This window comes from Vipera ursinii, assembly GCF_947247035.1.
Source record: "Vipera ursinii genome assembly, chromosome: 2".
NCBI classification, from domain to species: Eukaryota; Metazoa; Chordata; class Lepidosauria; order Squamata; family Viperidae; genus Vipera; species Vipera ursinii.
This window is the reverse complement of record NC_139513.1, coordinates 139,261,740-139,277,851: the sequence shown is the minus strand read 5'-3', so window position 1 is coordinate 139,277,851 and position 16,112 is coordinate 139,261,740. Positions and strand designations below refer to the sequence as shown.

The following is a 16,112-nucleotide window of genomic DNA, read 5'->3' as shown; positions in this document are numbered from 1 at the left end:
TATTCACACATCTTACCCATTGATTGATCCTCCCACTCCCCTCCACCCACTTTTATTTCTTATGCATTTTGGTAATCCTAATATACCCTGATTGTTGTTCAAGCTCAAAGATCTAGATAAAGTTTACCTTTCTGGTTCACTCACCTACTTTTAAACTACATCTTGCTATATTACTACCAACTTTGCAGTAATAAAATGTTTATATGCTGTTGTATATCTTATACTAAGGATTGTTCTTAAATAATAGAATCTGAGATAGTAAATATCCATAAAGGCCTAAATGTATCCAGAAGGTTTTAAGTTTAGAATGTATTATCAACATTATGCCCAACACAGTAACTCCAAATGAGTTGCATTAATTATGAGATAAGTGATCATGTCTTGAGTTTAGAAAGCCAACAAATTGAAAGGATATTAAGTTGGCAAAGACTGTGCTGAAAAGTGCCTAGAATAAAAAATATATGTGGTCCATTTCAATAACAATATGGGACATAGGTGGTTCTTGAGACTGGCAGTGAATGCTTCATTGCTTTGGAAATTGTCAGAATCCCATTTTAATTCATTTCAGCTGTGAAACAGGCTGATATTTGAGAATGATGACAGAAGAGACGCTGACAAGGCTTCCAGCTGCAGTAGTTCTTTCCAGGCACTGACTTTTTGAGGACTTTGACCATTAACAAGATAATTATCTAGAATATAGAATAAATTGGTGAAGACATTGAGCAGTGATCTCGAAAGAGAAAGGCTTTACAAAGATTTCATAAACTGGAATTAATTCAGTGTTAGACATTGGGATTTTTTAAAAAAATCCTGGATTCAGAATAATTACATACTTAAACAGATTTCCTCTTCTAGATGCCCCCCAGATATATTTGCAGAGTTACACTGCTTGTAGTATGCAAACTGGTTTTAGCACACTAAAGAGTGGAATGCAGATCTATGTTGATTCACCTTCCAATCCCATTTAGCAGATCTGCAGCATAGTGCTACATCTGAGCATGTATAAATAACACATGTCTATAGTGGAGTTTTTAAATCAAAATATTAGAAAAATCTTTTGAAGAGAATGCGAGTTCAATCTCACGCCCCAATGTGTGTTTTCTGCAAAATAGACTAGGAGAGTTAATGCAAAGATATTTTAGGACATTGTTTTGCTTGGTTATGCTACATCTTATCACTCCATACTTTCATCCATCTGTCAAACTCTCCTTTAAAAAGTACTGAGTTCTAAAATGCCTAAGATATAATATCATATTATAATAAAAATTAACATATCTACACTCAGTCCTGTCTGTTAACACATGACCTTTTAATGCCAACAGTATTTGCAAAATAATTGGCACTGAAATACCAATGAAATAATCTGATACATATGATTAAAAGAAAGACAAAATCTTGTGGAGTTCTTGAAAAAAATTCTGGATTTATATTTGAGCTGAGAATTGATTGTTAATGTATTTTTTGGAAGTTAAAGCAATTTATATCTCATAGTCAATTGGCATTATAGATGTAATCATTCTAACGATGACTGCGTAGTAATCCTTTTTTAGCCTTTTGAATTAAAGTGGATCATGCCACCTGGGAGGTCTTCTCTACAAGGAGGACAATTATGATAATTTAGATATTGCACAAAACAAAGGATGTGCAGGTTTAAGCAGTATGGCTATCCTTTTGGCAATGGCACACATCTTTTACAACCGATGCATATAATTTCTGGCACACCTTCCCATATAGCTTTGTTAAGGACAGGCAATTCTTAAAACTGTATAATGTAGCTTTGTTTTTCCTTTCCCCAGAATTTAATTAAGGGCTAAGTGGGTTCTGTGTAGATTTAGTTGGATTGTTCCAGGTAATCAGAGCAGCTACTTTAAGCATCTAGACTAGGGGTGTCAAACTTGCATCACGTGATGTGTTGCGACATACTTTTTTTTGCTATGGTTGGCAATGGGGTGGGCGCGGTTTGACTATGATGCATCTGGCCCCCAGCTTAATTCAGTTTGACCCCCCTGAATTCTAAACTGACTCGAACCTTAGCATAAACAAGCAGAAATCTGCTTTACTTTTAAAATATGATGTCATGTCCTTTCAATTATGTGAGTGAGCAACATTGGGCCTGTATTTTAGAATTTTAGTTGTGACAGGACTTTGCTGTAACTACAGTATTGAAGAAAAAATTATTAGATGGTAAGTAACAGCTTTAGAAAAAAACTGTGCTAAAAGTGGAAGAGCCATGGAAGTTGATGCCCATCTTAATATTTCCTCAGTACATTTATACAAATAAATTGCCCTTTCAATATTTTTTTTTCCTTTTTTCCTTGCTTTTTCTTAAACTAAGGGTGACAAGAAAAACAAAACCCATAAACCATCTTTACTTTAATCCACAACCAATTCTTTGAGTAAAATTAGTTTGAAGTCAGCACATTTGTCTCCTATATCCTTTCTGCTGTTTCTGACAATAATAGGGTCAAGACATTATGATTTTTTCTGCTGTTGACTTTCACGCATGCACATATACCCAAATGTCAACATGCACACATTCATTCTTTCCTTTGATGAAATGCTTTTTCTTGTTGGTTCTAAACTTTCTGCACAAGCTGTTTACCATCTAGGTCTAGGAAGTACTTATATGTGACAACTGTGTGTAGGGTGTGTCACTTGTGCTGGCTTACAATTCTGTTGCCTAATCCTTCCCTTCTTGAGTGTAGAAAAATGCAGACCCAGATAAATTCCTGTCTGCTGACAGCATCTTAGTAAGAGAGGAGAATCAGATCCTGAGAAATTAGAGCAACCCCTTAGCTCTCATAGTTAATGAAACTGAATCTATTTGGCTTCTATCTGCACTTTTAAAAAAATGTATTTTATCACTGAAATTTGTGTTTTGATGGAGTGTGTAGCATTATGAAGTTTAACAAGAACCATCTCTAAATTTGAAAAGAAATTATTTTGATTCCTCCCCCCATGTTTTCTATTACTGGAAAAGATTATTTCAAAACCAAGTGCTTCTGAAATAAAACATCTCTCACTGATGGATTTGCTCAAAGGCTTTGTTGATTAGTCTGTTGATAATTTTTGGCCCAAGGATTCATTCAGTTTTGTTGTTAGAATTGGAATGATTCCTCTGCTATCTATCTATCTATCTATCTATCTATCTATCTATCTATCTATCTATCTATCTATCATCTATCATCAAACTATATGTATATATGTATTTATTTCATGTGGTTATCTTCACTAAGGTCATTGTGTGCTGTGTGTAAAGGAGGTGAAGTATGTAATGTATGTCTCTGTGTATTTGAGCCTTCTTTTTTTACTACATCTAAATTATACGACTTTTTAGTAACATTAAAGGTCAGATGAAATTGCTATGTTTTCTGCTAAAGGGTCAAAATAAGAATTTAAAAATATACTGTGTATGCTAACCTGGGTTTCCATTGGCAGCTTTTATCTAGAAGCTCTGAATTTGGATAGATAAACTTGTGGGACTGTTTGTTTTTTAACAACCAACATTACTTATAAGTAAAGAATTTTGAGCCAGGATATATTTAATCCTAATTCTTAAAACAGAACTTTCACACTGCAAATGTGTTCCTGCCATTGGACACAAAAATGCCTAAAATGTAATTGCCTCCTTTAATAAATAGTGAAAGTTAAACCTGACTTATAGACTATTTCTTCTAAGGGTTCCCTAATAAAAGCCCATTACGACACAGTGCCAACCTCAGGCCAGACCTCCTGACATATCTTAGTTTGTTTGGGTCTAATAGCTTTCAGACACCTGGAATTTCACATAAAATTAATAGAGTCAACGTAACAAAATCAAGGTTTACCAGCTTGAATAAATTCTTAGCTTTCACTGTACATTTACACTTCATTGCGAGAGAAAGAACATCTTGGCTTGCTGCGTGGATGTTGTTGGATTGACCTTTCTTGCTGCTGCTTACCTATTTCTTCCTCTTCATTTGACCACTAATCAAACAATAATCAGAGAATCTTTCCTTTTTAAAGCAGGTTGTTCACGACCATAGCAGAGCTGCTGAGGGTAGGATGATCTCAGAGAGCCATTTCTTTTCAGAGGACCTCGACTTACCTCATGGAGAAAGAAGCCACAGTTCTTCATGTAAGCAATGTTCAGTATAGTTGGGATGACTCCTATATGTACACTGGCATGCCCAGTATTTATCCCTTTAATAAAGAGGAAGGGCATTTCAGAACTCAAAATGTTAAACAGCTTAAAATGCAAATATATCTAATTATTTTATATGAAAGCTAAAAGAGAAATGTAAGATAAATGCTTATATATTGCTAATATATTGAAACCATGTGTCTGATTATTATAATATGCAAGAGTTATCCTTGGGTAGTCGATTGATCACTTGTTTAACAATGGTTTGAAGTTACAGTGGCGCTGGAAAAGTGACTTATGACCCATCCTCAAAATTATGACTTTTGCCCCACCCTCATAGTCACGTGATCAAAATTTGGCTCCCATTTTTATGAGGGTTTCAGCATCTTGTGGTCACATGATCACAATTTGTGACCTTCACAGACACTTTCTGACATGCAAAGTCAATGGGGAAAGCTGGATTTGCTTAACAGCCATGTGATTGGGTTAACCACATGATTTACTTAATGAACACAGTAAAAATGGTCATAAAATCAGGTCCATTATGGTTAATTGAACAGCAGCGGAGGCCTAAAGTGAAAAGGTTTTATAAAACCCAGCTGAAGGCCTAGGACTGGGGCCACGGCACGCATGCCCACAGAGAGGGCTCTGCGTGCCACCTGTGGCACGCATGCTATAGGTTCGCCACCATGGCAATATATACAAAATAAGTAAGAAGTGCTTCATCTTATATGAAATATTAATTCATATATAAGTTCAGCAATAAATTCATCAGTTTCTCAAATGGGAATGGGGAAGTACTTTTGGGGGAGGAGCCAAAAGCATAAGCATCTATTTCCCCAACCTACACTTTTGTTACTTTTACGTCAACTTCTTGTATTGAAAAGTGTAGCTCTTGAAACACTCTCCTCCAGGTCTGATGCTGTTGCCTATAATTTAGCTTTAAATTAGCAAAGAAACCAAAGGAATCTCTAAACAAGGCAAAGTTCATTCTTTAAGGTAGACTCTTTTTGCTTCGGTTATGGAGCTGGAATTAACTCATGCCCTTTGGCCACCTGGGTTATTAAATGGCTGTTGAGTTAAGCAGAGTGAAGTTTTGATCTCGTATAATGTATCTCAATAACAGCAGCTGTCTTATGTTTATTTTAGAAGATCAGTGTTTTTCAACCTTTTAAGCATGCTGTCTGGGGAATTCTGGGAGTTGAAGTCCACACATCTTATATCTGCCAGGTTTGGAAAACATGGTTCTAGATAATTTGCTTTTTTTCCCTCTGCAGTATCGACCCCGGAGAAAGCAGAGAACAGGAGAAATTTAGAAATACCTCGTTTTTCAGAAACATCCATCAAGGATAGGCTTGCTAAGTACCAAGCGGCTGTGTCCAAGCAGAGCGGGTCTCACAGTTATGTGGTAAGTTTTACTTTTTAGAGATGGGTGGCTGTCACAGCTCTGCAGTAGAGGATTCCATCTAAAATGTCACCGATGACTTTGCCCTGCATGCTAAAAATTCTTGATTCATGAATTTTCCCCTTTTAAAGTCTTATTTCTAATTAAAGCTAGTGGAACCTCTTTCAAGTTCTTTTTATGTGTGTGGGAATTTTCTGTCTTTTTTGCCTTTGTAAAGCATAGGGGATAAGCTTTGCTTACCTGTAAGAATCAGAAAGCTTTTAAACATTTTACCATCATCATCATCATCGATGACTCCTATGTTTACACCAAAGCACTTAGTTTTGTAATGAAAGAACTATCAGAGACTCCATGTTCCATGCTGGAAGGAATGGAAATTTTGTGCTATTTTGTTCAGAATGGAAAGAATTGTGTTTCTAATGACTGGCTTAGAATTCTTTGCTTTTTTCAGTAAAATAAAACTTAGATGTAGGAGTCCATTCCCTATGTTTTGTGTATTTCTGGATGTAGATCGAGGCACAGTAGGCAATATCCTCTTGCGGGGGCAGGGGAATTCAGCTATGGAGTCCTTGGTGCTTTCTGAGCATAGTTGTTTATGGACATTTCATTACTTGACTAAGTAACGTCAGTTTGAACATGGATGCTCACCTAAGACTAAATAGCAGACCATCAATAACTTCAAGGACCATTTGAAAGAAACAATAACTCCAGATCACACAAAAATGCTGACAGATGGTGCATTGAAGGAGATGTAACTTGAAGGAAATATTCTTTTTTTGTTTTGTTTTTTGCAGCAAGTGGGGGAAAGGCTGGTGTAGGGGAATAATTAATGAGTGGATAGCAATTTATCAAATGAACAATTTCAAGAAAGCCAAGTATTACAACTCTGGTCTCTTAGAACAGCTGCTTTTTCACGAAAATGTACATAGCAATACCCAGCCACCTCTTCTAAGCAAAAAAAGAACTTTTGAGGATGAGAGAGTTGATTTATGTCTCAAAGGTGCTTTTTCAAAAGGCAACTGGGCTTTCTTTGTTTTTCCTTGAAGACATTTCACTTCTCATTCAAGACATTTCAACCAGTGAAGCTCCTTGGACGAGAAGCGAAACATCTTCAAGGAAAAACAGAGCCTTGGTGGAGCAGTGGGCTAATGCCTCCTTAAGTAACACCAGCTGCCTGCAATTAGTGCAGGTTCGCGTCCCACCAGGCTCAAGGTTGACTCAGCCTTCCATCCTTCCGAGGTAGGTAAAATGAGGACCCAGACTGTTGGGGGCAATCAGACTTTGTAATAATGCCACTTGGGGGTGTGAAAGCCCTAATAAGCAGGCATATACATAGAATGAAGGCTACTGCTAAGCTTGTAAGCCGCCCTGAGTCTTTGGAGAAGGGCGGGATATAAATGGAATTAAAAAAAACAACAAAGAAAACCCAGTTGCCTTTTGAAAAAGCACCTTTGAGACAACCATGACCTGGATGACCTCCATCAACTCGGTTTATGGCTTTGCTGCTACCATTCTTGCCTTCAAATGTGATGTTTCCTGCATGTTTCCCCTTGGTAGATGTGCTGAACGCTGCCCTTAACTGTGGGTATCAGGATTCCCAAGTCCTGCAGTATCAGCAGATTCTGCTTTTGCATGGACGGGAGATGCCTACAGAATGCCATTTTGTGCTACTGCATGCCGGAAATAAGGAATTGCGAGCAACAACTAGTTGAAATGAGTTTTTGCTATATTTTAAAGAGACCATAACATTTAAAGCAACCGAATAGACCACAGGTCTGCAACCCGCGGCTCTGGAGCCGCATGCGGCTCTTTTAGCCATCTCATGCGGCTCCCAGTCCTCTGCCATGTGCAGTCCAAAATAAAAAAAAGTGGGACTTGGCTCCACTCTTCAGTCAAACCCTGTTCTGTGCATGTGTGCATGTACACACATGCGCACACATTTTTTTTGCGGCTCCCAGTTTTTCCTTTTGTGAGGGAACCAGTTCCGAGTGGCTCTTTCACTGTTTCAGGTTGCTGACCCCTGGAATAGACTATATACTATCCTGCTTACTGAACTTGTTCTATATTCTGTATGTTTGGAAGAGATTAATAAATTAATTTGAACCTTGGGTAGATCAACATCTACTTAAATAATATTTTTATTTTTTATTTTTATTTTTATTACATTTATATCCCGCCCTTCTCCGAAGACTCAGGGTGGCTTACATGCTTAGCAGTAGCCTTCATTCTATGTATATGCCTGCTTGTTAGGGCTTTCACACACACACTAAGCGGCATTATTACAAAGTCAGCTTATTGCCCCCAACAATCTGGGTCCTCATTTTACCTACCTTGGAAGGCTGAGTCAACCTTGAGCCTGGTGGGATGCGAACCTGCACTAATTGCAGGCAGCTGGTGTTACTTAAGGAGGCATTAGCCCACTGCTCCACCAAGGCACCAATATCTGGAGACTGTGCAATAAATCAGCAAGTATTTAGGGTAACCCTAACCCACCTGTTTTGCCAAAGAAGATCTAGCCCCATTTATTCCCAAATTAGGCCACTGAAATTAAGAAAGCGTGAAGAACACTGGCTTTCTATATATAAATGCAGTTCTGAAATTGAAAACATTTTTGGTCTTAAAAGTTGGTTGTGTTTAGATGCCCTCCTCCTCGATTCCAGTATTGTTTTGCACTCAATTCCAGTTCATGTTCTTTGACATTCTTGGAAAAAGTAATCCCCCAAGGATGAGTCTGCTAACTCATTTGTCAGAGGTTCTTATAAAAAAGGAAGGAAAGGAATGTGAATGTGAATGGAAGGCTAAATTGTGATAAACCCTGAACAGCTGGTTGAGGTTAGACTTCAATGTCTATTCTATGAAACCCATAAGTAACAGTTGTTACATATTATTTTACAGAGCTGATAGCTCCTTAAAGCTTAAGATAATAAGGAATGGCATTTTACTTGGGAATTTGATAAGGAGAAACAATTTCCCTTGGCAAAACCCAGATATTTTCTGTATATACATAAATTTTTGGCAGGGAGTGGGTGGGATTTCCTTCTGTTTACAAAGATCTAGATTAATTTATGCAAGTGTGATCCTCTCAAGGCATGTTAGACTACAATTCACATCAAAGACAGCAAGTTTGGCCACTGGGAATTCTGATCTAAAATATCTCAAGAGTACCATGCAGAAGGCAGTGTATAAATTTCAGAGTTCCCTAAATAAGAGAGTAGAATAGAAGCCATCAGCCCAAATAACCCTATCATATGTCATCAGAGTTTATGTTATGTTCTTCAGTTTAGCATACAAAGAATTTGGGGATGAACAAAGTGCATTTTCTCCCTAAGCCTTTGCAAAAGCCTAAAGGAAAATACATTTCTCTTCCCCAAATTCTTTGCAGTTGACGAGGCAGGCAGGAAATGGCAAGGAAGATATCTCTCCTCCTGCAATTTTGCATGGTTTAATGATTGTGTGTATGCATGTATTGCAGAGGGAGAAGTAGACATCTGCCTGCAAATAAAGCTTTGGTAAAAAAACAAAACAAAAAAACCCCAATAGCTTTTCTTTTTCCAATGCAAAAGTCATCACTCCTGCATATTCCAGGAGCAAAATCACAAACCATATTCATTATAATTTCTTTTTCCCAAAATATAGCTAGCTTTTTAACAAAAGAAAAAAATATTTTAGTATTGGTAGAGGTACCAGTTTGAAACTCTTGTTAACGTAAGAAAAAATAATTCTTCTCAACCCTGTGAAGTTTTTATAAGGCTTTTGACATCTTTGAACTTTTAAAATTCCTTTCAGTGAAGTATTTCCCACAGTAACAGATTGGCACTATTACTTTTCCTGTAGCGATGCTTTGGCATTTAGAAATAATTTAATTTTAGTGAATTATGATTCTGCCAGTAATAATTTTTCCAATTGTTCTCACAGCTACAATTCTCCTCACTCATCCTCCTTTTAACAGGAACAAATGGGCACTTTTATCCAGCAGCATGACTTCTGACTCACTTGTACAATTAATAGTAATTACATAATGTAAATTAATTTAAGTTAGCACCAGTGTGATACTGAAATGAATGTTGTTATGCCCATTTTGCTGGGCAAAAAAAAAAAATCCATCAGGACTACAATGGAATTATTTAAACTGAGACAGAGACCAAATTCGTAGGCGAAGGTCTATTGCCACTGAGTGGAGGCTAGTAACTGCCAAAAGAGGGCTTTTTTTAAGGGTTGTGCCTTACTGGTAGAATATTCTTTATAAGGGATATTCTGTATTCCTTGACTTATGACCCCAGTTGGGATCAGAATTTCTGTTACCAAGCAAGGTCGTTGTTAAGTGGGTTGTACCCGATTTTATTATCTTGTTAAGCAAATCACCACAGTTATTAAATGAATCATGCAGTTGTTGATCGAATCCAGCTTGCCCCATTGATGTGGGGATGTTGCAACCATCACAAGGACGAAAAACGGTCGTGGTTGTGAGTCACTTCTTTCAGTGCTGTTGAACGGTTACTAAACAAGTGGTTGTAACTGAGGACTGCATATATCAATGCTTCTGTTGAGAAATTCCCTTGGAAATTCTTACTGATTTTACTAGAAACAGGTTTCTTTAGCTTTCAAACAAGTTTCTTTAGCATTATATATGCGGACCTGGTCCTACTGTAAGATTTTAAGGGAGGTAGTTTGCCTTTGGTTTATTATTGATTGATTGATTGATTGATGTTGCAGGTTTAGTTCACTATGATATGAAGCTATCATTTTAGTTCTAGCCTTAAGAATGACTTTAGGAATATAATTGAATGTTAACATAATAATACGGTAATTAAATATAGGACATATATACTGTGTTGTTTTAACCATTCAGTCGTGTCCAACGCTCTAAGGTTGCCAAGAGTTGGACACAACTGAATGGTTAAAATAACATACTGTATGGGTATAGATAATGGGTCTGTTACTTTAATGTTACATTTTTTAATCTTTTTTGCCATATTCTATATAGAAATCTAACTGTAGACATATTAAAAAATATACTCAACCCATATTCACTTAATCTAAAGCCTAGTATTTATTCAAACTCAAGTGTTTTTTTTTTTTGTAGAATGAGGTTCAAACAAATGAAAATGAAGACAAAGACTACAATTACGAGCAGAAGGAGAATTTGCCACCATGTTCCGACAATTTCTTTCCCCAGCCCGTTGAAGAAAAGGTAAGAGACTGCCATGGTGCTAAAAATTAAAACAACCCAGATATGGAATTCCTGTGAATGTTTAAAATGGGATTGTATGTACTGATGAAAATTGGTGAATTAATCTTCTGGCTATAACATTGTGGAAATATTTCAATCTAAAATTTATAGCATATATATAATTTTACCTTTATTAGCATAAACCAGTGTTTCTCAACCTTGGCAACTTTACAACCTCGGCAACTCCCAGAATTCCCCAGCCAACATGCTGGCTAAGGAATTTTGGGTTTTGAAGTCCATCTTAAAATCACTGAAGTTGAGAAGCACTGTCTGAGACTGAGTAGAGTGGGCCTTTAATATGTATTATAGTATCCAGAATACATCTTAGTAGTTTTTTGTTTCCAAGCACAGATTAATAGAGTCACTGAACGTGAAGCAATGTGTAGAGTAGCATGAGATGCCCGTAAAAAAAATTCCTGTGCAGAACCTATAACCTTATTTCCTGAAAGCTATCAGCACATTTTTATTCCTCACATGGAGCTTTTTCTCTGCCTTCTCAGGCAAACTGACCTTCATCCTATCCTAGTAACCTCTTGGTTTGTTCGAAGTTGCTTCCCCAACAGAAGGTTAGCTCCTTTTGAAGCAAACACCATGGATTAAAGAAGTAATTTCCCTTGTTTGTTCTTTTCCTACAGCTGAATGGATGCTTTCAGTAAAAGGCCTCTTCCTGCTGAGTTGAAAGAGTGAATAACTTATGATTTTATAGGCTTTATTTGTGGCTTTCCCTTCTGCCCGATTAAGCGCTTGCTTGATACGCATGAGAACCTCATGCAGGAAATGTGGAAATGAGGCGTGGGGAAAGTTTTTACAACTTTCCTAGGTATAGGCAGAATGTGCGCAAGAATATTTAATAAACCTACCAGCATGTTACGTCTTCATTTGCATGCCGAAAGCACCGCTTCATATCACATGAGGGCTTAAAACATGAGTGTCTTCACTGAGAGTGCTCTTGAATGTGCTGTGAAATGCCTGCAATCATCTGTTTCTCCAAATAGGATCCCCAAGCGTAGAATGTTAGCCCAGCTTACTTGGCTTCTTGTTAATTTGCACAGTTTTAATTGCTCACAGTGGGGCTTTCACTGTAAATTAGAAGGAAGCTGCAGTTAAGCTTATTATGGTGTATTAATTCCTTAATTGAGCAGTCTTAAGGTGTATTTGATTTAACCGGGTGAATAATGGGGAGGGGGAGACACCCTTTTACTCTGAATGTGGCACAACTTGTTTATTTATTTATTTATTTATTTATTTATTTATTTATTTATTTTATTGAATTTGTATACCGCCCTATTCCCGTAGGACTCAGGGCGGTTTACAGGGCAGTTAAAACCATGAAATACAAAAATTAAAATCAATTAAAACAATTAAATTAAATTCAAGCCCCAAGAGTAAATCTAAAACCCAGTTAAATTAACAACCCCACAGTCTGGACCAAACAGATCAAAGAGCCAAGTTTTCAGGTCCCGGCGAAATGAGCGAAGGTCAGGAGCAGTCCTAAGTTCTGTGGGTAGTTGGTTCCATAGGGCAGGCGCACCCACAGAGAACGCCCTTCCCCTGGGAATAACCCGCCGGCATTCATTAACCGCTGGTACCCTGAGAAGGCCCTCCCTGTGGGGGCGCACAGGACGATGGGAAGATGATGCCGGCAGCAGGTGTTCCCTTAGATAGTCCGGACCCAAGCCATGATTTATGATTGCCCTGTATTCAAGAGTGCATGTATATATGTGCATACACACATACCAATATATAGCCTGTGTGTGTTTCTGTGTCTCTGTGTATATTGATCAGTCCTCTAAAATTCCAGATGGAACCTGTAGATAAAATGCTGAGTTCTACTTTTATTGAGTGAAGATAAGCTGGTGTTTCTTCCTGATAACGGTACAGTGTTTTCAAAGGTGGAACGCATAAGCATTGACATGCACATTAAAAACTGTTAATGCAAATAACAAGATATTAAAAGATAATCGCTCAGTGTTGAGGAAAACAAAGTGGGAAATTACAGGTAGCCCTGGACTTAGTATCCTAATGGAGCCTGCACGTTGTGACCATAAGTCGTGACGGTTGTAAATCAGGTCACCCTCATGACCAACCCAATTTTATAACCCTTTTTTTGTGGCCATCATTATACGTTATGAGGCATTTTTGCCAAAACCCAGAAGTAAACGTTGGTTTTTGGCCAATATGTAAATCACAGTCACATGACCACAGGACATTGCAAACAGCCGTAAATGCAGGCTAATTGATGGGCACCCAAAATAAGTGATATGATTTTTGGGCGGAGCGCTTGGAATTTTGGAACAGAGTCTTTAAGCTCCTTTGGGGAGATATTGGAACCCCTGAGATATTGGAACACTGCTATCGTATCACCCCTCGTCCTTCTCTTCATTAAACTAGACATACCCAATTCCAGCAACCATTACCTTAGCTAACTTGATTTAAAATGCTAACATAATTGAGGCCATTGCATATCATTTTTTTTCTACAACGGAGATTACATAACCAAGGGAAGGGCTGTATCTCTCTGAAATATCTCTATATTGTGCAGCTCTCCTGTTGTCCTTGGACCTGGTGTTTCAAGGCAAACATTGCCAACAGCTGTTGGTACTAAGCTCTGTTGAATCAATCAGACCCCCTCCTTGCAAAGCGTTCTCAGTGGTTGAAATTATATCCATATCAGCTTTTTCAAAAAAAAAGGTGTGAGAACTGTTTAAGCTACTGATATTTAGTGGCTTAATAGCCAAGTACACTACTAAAAAGACAGCCTGACATATTTTTATTTTTTTTTTAATTTTTATTACATTTATATCCCGCCCTTCTCCGAAGACTCGGGACGGCTTACAAGCTTAGCAGTAGCCTTCATTCTATGTATATGCCTGCTTATTAGGGCTTTCACACACACCCCAAGCAGCATTATTACAAAGTCAGCTTATTGCCCCCAACAATCTGGGTCCTCATTTTACCTACCTCAGAAGGATGGAAGGCTGAGTCAACCTTGAGCCTGGTGGGATGCGAACCTGCACTGATTGCAGGCAGCTGGTGTTACTTAAGGAGGCATTAGCCCACTGCTCCACATAGCAGATTACACCTTGGTCTTTGTTCAAGGCTTCATTTCAAGCCCAAGCTTCCTGCATCAAGCTGATCAGTAAGACTGCTAACTTTGGAATAGGTACTGTACCATGTATAGTGAATATCTCAAGATTTATTGCAACTGGGAGTGAAATCTCTTGTCTGGCCTTTGAAGCTAAGCAGAGCTGATCCTCACATGTGCTTGAAAGGGAGATAGATCTCCTAGCCATATTAAGGTGATAGGCTAGCCTGGGAAGTTGGAAAAAAAAATCAGAAGGTTCCAGTGGCAAATTATTTCCATACTAAAAAAATATTAAACATGGATGCATCTGTAAAAATGAAGTTGAATTTTACTCAAAGAAAATAGTCCTATAGTACCTGCGCTGAACTTACTTCATTTTGAAATGTTCATTAATTACATAGAATCTGATTTGGTCAAACAATGTGCAAGCACTTGAGCTGCAAAATCACAGTAGTGGAAGCTATTAATTTAAGCATATATATTTGATAGACAGACAAACAGATCTTGGAGCTGGAGGATTGGACTTGTTAGTCCAATGCAAGTGACTACAAATAGAATCTAAAACTCTGCATGTTCTGTAGTTGTTCCCAGTTTGCAATCCAAGGCCTCGGGGATATTGTTTTTCTCTAGTACTGGTGCCAAAGTTTTTTTAAAAAAACTTTGGGAATTATCAAATGTAAGAGGCTTTGGCTTTGTCACCCAAATCTTATAAGATGTCAGGTTGTGATTTGCTGATCTTACGCAGTTCTTTTTAAAAATTAACTGTTACCTTAAAATATAAATTAAAGCGTTACTAAATGTTTGGGTTCTGTGGACACTATCTGGGAGAGTTCTGTTTTTCACATTGCCAATTGCTAGCTTGTAGTCCTCAGAAACTTCCAGGCATGGTATAAGGGTTTATGTAATCCACAATAGTAGGGACTGCTTGTTTATGACAATTTAAGATTTGATGTGGCAGTAATGCTTTGTTTTTTCACTGAATCACAATCTGCTTGGTGTTTTTCCCAACACACACAAAAAGCTTTGCTGCTTTTATGCTTACTACATGAGGTAGTTTCTAGTTCTCTGGATAACTCCATAAGAAACGATGGCTCCTATACATTTCTCTCCTACAGGTTTCAATAAGTGATGGTTTGAATTCCAGTCCCTGTGAAGATGGCACTGGTGAGTTCTTAATCTCTCTTTTATCCCCAAACTTAAAAAATAAAGAATTAACAGATGTTCCTGTCTGTTAGGTTTTGTTTTAATAGTTTTATTAAGGTTTACAAAAACAAAGATAAAAAGACAAATGCAAATTAAGAAAAATATAAAAAGATGAAAAATTGAAAAAAGGAAAGGAAAACAGAAACAAAAGATTATAAGAGATGACTCCCTCCTTCCTCCAGACAAATATAAGCAATTAAATTAATGCCTTCTCTAGTATTTCAATTTTAAAAAACCCTCTTTTTCCTATGTCTCTTGTAATTTGATTATCAATAATCAAATTAAATAAATCACACATCCTGATCAATAACAATCTGTTAAGAACTATCATTCATTTGTTGTTGTTGTTAGTTGCGAAGTCGTGTCCGACCCATCGCGACCCTATGGACAATGTTCCTCCAGGCCTTCCTGTCCTCTACCATCTTCTGGAGTCCATTTAAGCTCACGCCTACTGCTTCAGTGACTCCATCCAGCCACCTCATTCTCTGTCGTCCCCTTCTTCTATTGCCCTCAATCTTTCCCAGCATTAGGCTCTTCTCCAGTGAGTCCTTCCTTCTCATTAGATGGCCAAAGTATTTGAGTTTTACCTTCAGGATCTGGCCTTCTAAAGAGCAGTCAGGGTTGATCTCCTCTAGGACTGACCGGTTTGATCGCCTTGCAGTCCAAGGGACTCGCAGGAGTCTTCTCCAGCACCATAGTTCAAAGGCTTCAATTCTTTGGCGCTCAGCCTTTCTTATGGTCCAGCTTATATATATATAAATTTCTTCCCTCTTAGAAATAAAGCCTTTAAAGTCTTATCATACAATCCTAGCCAAAAAGAAATCCCATGAACAGCTAACCAGAAAACCATAACATATTTTTAGCCCTTAACCATGCAAATCCACTTTATATATCCATCAAGTTGATTTCTTATCAATTTCTCTTTGTGTTTTTCTGGGAACAGCTTGAGCAGTTCCTATTTGTCTCTTCCTGGAGAAAATTTTCCTGGTTCCACATATATTGCTTTTGTAAATTCAAAGCAAGAAGGCGTTTCAAGACCCTCTTCTGATTATACCTGTATGTCTCT

General features: G+C 37.7%; 1 protein-coding gene across 6 annotated transcripts in view; it reads left to right on the top strand.

Annotated features, from left to right (window-relative positions):
• LIMA1 (LIM domain and actin binding 1) overlaps positions 1–16,112 on the top strand; it is a 70,115-nt gene that overhangs the window by 40,715 nt on the left and 13,288 nt on the right. For 4 of the 6 annotated variants that reach the window (XM_083351797.1, XM_083351794.1, XM_083351798.1 and 1 more), the window contains 4 exons: positions 4,006–4,117; positions 5,401–5,531; positions 10,612–10,719; positions 14,959–15,007. In XM_083351797.1, coding sequence (XP_083207923.1) covers positions 4,006–4,117; positions 5,401–5,531; positions 10,612–10,719; positions 14,959–15,007 — 400 coding nt within the window. The remainder of the gene's footprint in view (positions 1–4,005; positions 4,118–5,400; positions 5,532–10,611; positions 10,720–14,958; positions 15,008–16,112) is intronic. The other 2 variants (XM_083351799.1, XM_083351796.1) reach the window with 1 other exon arrangement.